Raw genomic sequence first — 7350 nt, 5'->3', positions numbered from 1 at the left:
TTTGGATCAATTTTGTAAATTTTTACTGTTTGTTATACAGGATGTGTCACAAATAAGTGTCCTCAAGAAAGTAATGACAGGAAGTTCATGCAGTATGTGAGGAGCAGTGGCCGGGTTTTGTTGCACGAATAGAAGAAACATTTTGATTAATTTGTTAATGCCAGAATTTAGTGTCGACGAATGAGATTCACTTTCTTAGTTGTTTCCATGCACGAAACCATATTGGTCACTGCTCAGAAACTTTCTTTTGAATAAAAGCAAAATATGTAGAAAATGGCAATTCATAATACAACTACTATTTGATGGAATGCATTGTATATGTAACCAGCTTGTATAAATATGAGTCAGTTAGAATTGTAGTCTGCCAAGTAATGTTTACATTCTTGCTTAAGTACATCTGTTGGGTAAATGAAGCAGTCACATCTACCATTTGATTAATAATCATGTTCTGGAAGTTTGAATTTTCTTAAGAAGAGTCTACTATGTCACTTGGTTGTCCTTTGTTTCAAATTACTTATTGAAGACAACCTTTCATATAATAGGCTACATCTCACTTGGCTCACTGTGATTTGTTTGTGGAATAATCCTTTGATTTTGCTGCTGTATTTTAAAATTTGTTCCATATGAACTATATTGTATGTGTTATCAACATCTTAAGTGCCTGTATCTGTATGAGTGATAACAGATGCTGTTTGTAAAAGAACAGTTTGTAACAATTTATAACCAGAGAGTAAGTGTATTTAACAGTTATTATAATTGACAGCAGAAACACAACCGGTTTACATTAATTTTCAGACCTTTCTTACAGTCGTTGCATACTTTTAACTTGTTTTCAATAACACAAGGAACTCCATCATTACAACAAACCTTTCCAGATGACAATAAAGCACTGTGTATGCTATTGGATGACAATGGACAAATCCAATGGGTCCTTGCCTCACAAAACATATCTCTACACTCTATGCTATATATCACCACTGTAAACAGTTGCAGACTAACCTAATCCTTCTGTCATACTGTGGTATTCCTTGGTCTAATAAGGCCATTGTATCAAAAACTCACACACAAAAACAAAAATAATATAATCTATTATAGCATTTTGCCAGTATTGCTTTGTTCATGACTTCTTGGTTTGATTCTTTTTGGTCCATTTTGGCTGAGATTTTCAACCATTTTAGATTCAGAATTGGCACCTCCTGAAAACCCTAAGTATTTTTCACCTCTGGTATAACATTTCTAAAATGCAAATTCTCAAGTCACAGCAGGCTCATTTTGGGAAAGAGGACCAAAGAGAAATTTTTCAGTGCAAGGTATTCATCTTGAACAAGCATACAAGAAACCATAAAATTGCAGCAGTAAAATATTGGACTTTGTTGAGTTTCCTTCAGTTTCTTCATCCAATCTATCGTGTGTTCTACAAGCAAATTCCATATGAAGATGAGGCACTGGCATTGGAAGGGATTGATCACAATGGCTAAAAAGTTCTGTATTTGTTCATAAAACTGTTCTCATAATAACAGGATACAATAAATTCCCCAAAATCATTTTCCTTGCTGTGTTTCCATAATTATACATCTACATTACAATCAATTTATATAAAAAATTTTTAATAAGTTATCATAACAGATGGCACCACACGTAGTTTTAAATGTTGCCGGGAAAGTTAAGCACTCGTGGCTGGATTATATTTTTATAATAGTTAAAAATATAAAAAATTTTTAATAAAATATCATAACAGATGGCACCACACGTAGTTTTAAATGTTGCCGGGAAAGTTAAGCACTCGTGGCTGGATTATATTTTTATATACTACTATCTGCAAGGACCCGCTTCGCTGGGTTTTTATTTGTTCGTACATTTGTATGTAATATAGTTTTTTATATATATAAAAGACTGTTTTTCTAAGTAATCTAGAATCTAGCTGCAAGGACCCGCTTCGCTGGGTTTTTAAAAAGTAACGNCTACCATTAATTAGCAAAATAGTTACCAAAAACTGGTGGAAGAAATGAAAGCTATTTGCTGCAAATTTTAATGCAAATACAGTTGAACCTATCTCAAATCTCACGGGAATAAGAAAAAAAAATTGGAGATATAGGTTGAGACAGAGGTTCCTAAACAGTAACAGGTTTGGAGGTATGGTATTTTATTAATACAATAGCAAATACAGTACATTAGATACTATTAAAACATTTTTGACATACCTTAACAGAAATGGTTTGTCAGTAGTTTCTTATGCTAGACTTTCTTCAACCAACAAGATGCAAGCCAAACGTAGCCTTAGCCCACCAGTGGTCGAACGGATAAACTGCCAAATGCTGGTAGTTAGTTGTGGGTTCATGCCTCACCTAATAGTTTTTGGAACACCCAAACGGGGCTGGTTTCTTGCAGAAAGTCCTCCCGGGAGGCATTCCCCTCGGCAGATTGCCCACGTGCTGTGTCGCAGTAAACAAACCCAACTCATAATCAGAGAAAAGCAGTGTTGATTACAATTATTACCATATTGCAAGAGAAGTTTCTCAACAACAATTTATGCTATCAAAATGTAGTTGCCAAGCTTTGAAATTAAATTATGGACTGAAGTACCAATTATGAGATAAATATTTTTCTCCCAAAATCTCTGAGATAAACATGAAAAATATAATAAATTTAGAGATAAATGTGTTTGAGATGGATAGATAGGTTCAACTGCATTCAAATTTTATTAAGAGAATGATTGTAATTTGATTTTAGAAATGAATTTAGTTTTAGTGATTCCTAAATGGGAGATATGTTTCTTAAATTAAAACTGTTACATAAAATTTACTTTAAAAAATTTAGCATCAATTAACAAATTAGAAATTGGTGTTTAATTAGATAGATATTAGTGCATATGACTCATTTTCATAAAATATAAGCTTTTAATTGCTAAAATTTGGTTTTCCTATTTCTTTTTAAATAAAAATATAAATTTTTATGTAAATTCTTGTATATAAAAAACAAATATTTCCTAATTATTTCTACTTATTAAAAAATATTTTTGAGTAGACATTATCAAAACATATTTGTACATATTAATAATTGAAGGCCAGAGCCTGTTGTCCAGATGTAATCTCTGTTTTAAAAAATTCTATAGAAAACAAAGATTAACTCTAAATCTTTATAATAATCACACGTATTTAATATTAATTATCAACTTTAAAAATTCTGCGACTGGTTTATTTTTACGTAAAGGTTATTTAGCATGGCTGGCCAAATGCTAGTTGTTCGACATGTTTTATGTCATCGCTTCCAGCTTGTATTAATGCTGCAAAGAATGCTTTGGCCATTAGCAAATGGCATTATTGACTGATGTTAAATGTCTCGACGAATCGTTTTTGTTAATAACGACAAAGCCAGAAGACGAGAGGACACAAAAATGTCCTTTATTTTCACAATACAAAATAATGGTTTAAAAAAATCAAACTTTTTTATATACAAATTGCAGTTTCCACAACAAAGTTCATCAAAATTTTAATTTATACTGAATTATAATATAAGATCAATCAACTTGCATCAGAATTTAACACTGGAAATTCTTTCTATCAATACTAGAAGTCGTCGTATAAATTTTATAATATCTCATTATTTTGCAAGTTTGTAAATGTTAATGCATTATATGTAAAATGTTTAATGAAAAAAAACTTTTTAAAAAGCTGTGATGTTTTATTTTCAGGAAACACAAATGATGATTTGGATCATTCTGTCTTAGCCGTCGGTTACGGAGAATTATTTGGCGAGAAATATTGGTTAGTAAAGAATTCATGGTCTACTTATTGGGGAAACGATGGCTATTTCCTACTTAGCCAAAAAGATAACAACTGTGGAGCGGCAACNAACCAGCTTGTGGTAAGATTTTTTAAATTTTATTTAAATATAATTTATATTTTCATTTTTGATGATTGACTGACCTTTGTTAATGCATTATGGCAAAAAGACTTTTTAAAAAAATTATAATATTTAACTACCATTAATTAGCAAAATAGTTACCAAAAACTGGTGGAAGAAATGAAAGCTATTTGCTGCAAATTTTAATGCAAATACAGTTGAACCTATCTCAAATCTCACGGGAATAAGAAAAAAAAATTGGAGATATAGGTTGAGACAGAGGTTCCTAAACAGTAACAGGTTTGGAGGTATGGTATTTTATTAATACAATAGCAAATACAGTACATTAGATACTATTAAAACATTTTTGACATACCTTAACAGAAATGGTTTGTCAGTAGTTTCTTATGCTAGACTTTCTTCAACCAACAAGATGCAAGCCAAACGTAGCCTTAGCCCACCAGTGGTCGAACGGATAAACTGCCAAATGCTGGTAGTTAGTTGTGGGTTCATGCCTCACCTAATAGTTTTTGGAACACCCAAACGGGGCTGGTTTCTTGCAGAAAGTCCTCCCGGGAGGCATTCCCCTCGGCAGATTGCCCACCTGCTGTGTCGCAGTAAACAAACCCAACTCATAATCAGAGAAAAGCATTGTTGATTACAATTATTACCATATTGCAAGAGAAGTTTCTCAACAACAATTTATGCTATCAAAATGTAGTTGCCAAGCTTTGAAATTAAATTATGGACTGAAGTACCAATTATGAGATAAATATTTTTCTCCCAAAATCTCTGAGATAAACATGAAAAATATAATAAATTTAGAGATAAATGTGTTTGAGATGGATAGATAGGTTCAACTGCATTCAAATTTTATTAAGAGAATGATTGTAATTTGATTTTAGAAATGAATTTAGTTTTAGTGATTCCTAAATGGGAGATATGTTTCTTAAATTAAAACTGTTACATAAAATTTACTTTAAAAAATTTAGCATCAATTAACAAATTAGAAATTGGTGTTTAATTAGATAGATATTAGTGCATATGACTATCATTTTCATAAAAGATAAGCTTTTAATTGCTAAATCATGGTGTCAAAATTTGGTTTTCCTATTTCTTTTTAAATAAAAATATAAATTTTTATGTAAATTCTTGTATATAAAAAACAACAAATATTTCCTAATTATTTCTACTTATTAAAAAATATTTTTGAATAGATATTATCAAAACATATTTGTGCATATTAATAATTGAAGGCCAGAGTTTGTTGTCCAGATGTAATCTCTGTTTTAAAAAATTCTATAGAAAACAAAGGTTAACTCTAAATCTTTATAATAATCACACGTATTTAATATTAATTATCAACTTTAAAAATTCTGCAACTGGTTTATTTTTACGTAAAGGTTATTTAGCATGGCTAGCCAAATGCTAGTTGTTGGACTATGTTTTATGTCATCGCTTCCAGCTTGTATTAATGCTGCAAAGAATGCTTTGGCCATTAGCAAATGGCATTATTGACTGATGTTAAATGTCTCGACGAATCGTTTCTGTTAATAATGACAAAGCCAGAAGACAAGAGGACACAAAAGTGTCCTTTATTTTCACAATACAAAATAATGGTTTAAAAAAATCAGAACTTTTTGATATACAAATTGCAGTTTCCACAACAAAGTTCATCAAAATTTTAATTTATACTGAATTATAATATAAGATCAATCAACTTGCATCAGAATTTAACACTGGAAATTCTTTCTATCAATACTAGAAGTCGTCGTATAAATTTTATAATATCTCATTATTTTGCAAGTTTGTAAATGTTAATGCATTATATGTAAAATGTTTAATGAAAAAAAACTTTTTAAAAAGCTGTGATGTTTTATTTTCAGGAAACACAAATGATGATTTGGATCATTCTGTCTTAGCCGTCGGTTACGGAGAATTATTTGGCGAGAAATATTGGTTAGTAAAGAATTCATGGTCTACTTATTGGGGAAACGATGGCTATTTCCTACTTAGCCAAAAAGATAACAACTGTGGAGCGGCAACAGAACCCACATTTGTCGTTTTAACCGATGACACTCAATGATGATAGTCATTTTTAAACTTGTTGCACGTGTCGTTACTTTTTATGATATTTCAATCTAATGTTAACTTGCAAAAGATGTTGCAGTAAATTTAAAAAAAAAAAGATGATTAAATATTTTTATATTTAATAAAAGGAATTATTATAAATATATATAGTTTGAAATTATTTATATTTTACTAAAATGTGTTGAAAAAGCTGTTGATTAACTACTATAAAAATCCACATTTGAAATGTAGTGATTAATCCAAAAAATTTTCAGCCTCAAACACATGAATGAAAATATCTTTTACAATTTAAATTTATTCATGCTTCTTTTTAATGCTGAAGACAGTTAATAATAAGAAACATATGGTGCCAAATTTAGTTAGAGATTGAATCTAGAAATTTATCAAATGGTACTAATTGTTTATTTGAAATATAAATAATATGATATTCTGCAACGAAAATTATTACACCAATTGAGTTTGTTTCTTATAAAGCTTTTGATATCAAAATAGTAGCCCGAAAGCTTTGGAAAAAAAATTGGAGACCAATACATCCCCACTGTCATCCATCTGTCTATCCTTTATTATCTCAAGAACAGAGTTAGATAGATGAAAGACAAGACCAGATATGGAACCTTAGGGTAGAAGGCCTCGATTAACTACATACGAACTTCTGATGCAGATTGGAACTCGTGTTATTCAAAACTTTCTCCCCCAAAAGGTGTTAGATAGATGACTGGCACAACTCTATTGTTAAAGGAAAAGTACGATGTACGAGGGCAAGACACTACTAATTTGAGGTGGAGAGCATATATTTTAAATTAAATTTAATTAAAAATTGCAGCCCGGCATTGTGACGATGTGACAAAAAGTAATTGCTTGTTAATATATACAATTCTCATTCATCTAAAGATAAATATAAACTAATTATATTAAAAATGACTGGAAGACCAGAGAAGATAAAGCCAATTTTGTATCTGCAATGTGATAAATTAATAGCATACGTTCAATTTAAGTATAAATCTTGCTCCAGATAATTCTCAAATAACTAAATTTTGATTATTAAAATTTGAGACAGCAATAGTGCTTACTTTTAGGCAAATTAATTATATTAGAAAATTGATTATTACTTTTCCAGATTGTTTTCTGGCTATTTTTATATGTTTAAAGCATAACATTATAAAAGTCAGTTTTTACACAGCAAAAGCAAAATGCAATGAATAAAATAATTACTAAAATAATCTTTTTAATATTGGATTTTATATTGATAGTAATGTCAAGTCAAGCTATTTACCCTTTTTTCTAGATAAAAATTATTCTGACTGTCGATAATTAGCGTAGTCGGCATCAAAGTAGTTAAACTTTGGTCAGACAGTGATTTTACAGTAGTTAAATTTGACATTTAAATTTTGTTTTTGAAATTATGTTCATATCTAA

General features: G+C 30.1%; 1 protein-coding gene across 1 annotated transcript; it reads left to right on the top strand.

The window, feature by feature from the left end:
- The first annotated feature begins 73 nt into the window (after positions 1-73).
- On the top strand, positions 74-5929 carry LOC111634292 (cysteine proteinase COT44-like). The gene is made up of 4 exons (XM_023379029.1): positions 74-92; positions 3692-3864; positions 5574-5649; positions 5730-5929. The coding sequence occupies exons 1-4, from the start codon at positions 74-76 to the stop codon at positions 5927-5929; spliced, it is 468 nt and encodes a 155-aa protein (XP_023234797.1).
- Positions 5930-7350: the final 1421 nt, after the last annotated feature.

This window comes from Centruroides sculpturatus, unplaced genomic scaffold (assembly GCF_000671375.1).
Source record: "Centruroides sculpturatus isolate CEXI.00-Female unplaced genomic scaffold, Cexi_2.0 scaffold520, whole genome shotgun sequence".
NCBI lineage: Eukaryota > Metazoa > Arthropoda > Arachnida > Scorpiones > Buthidae > Centruroides > Centruroides sculpturatus.
This window is presented reverse-complemented; position numbering and strand designations above follow the sequence as displayed.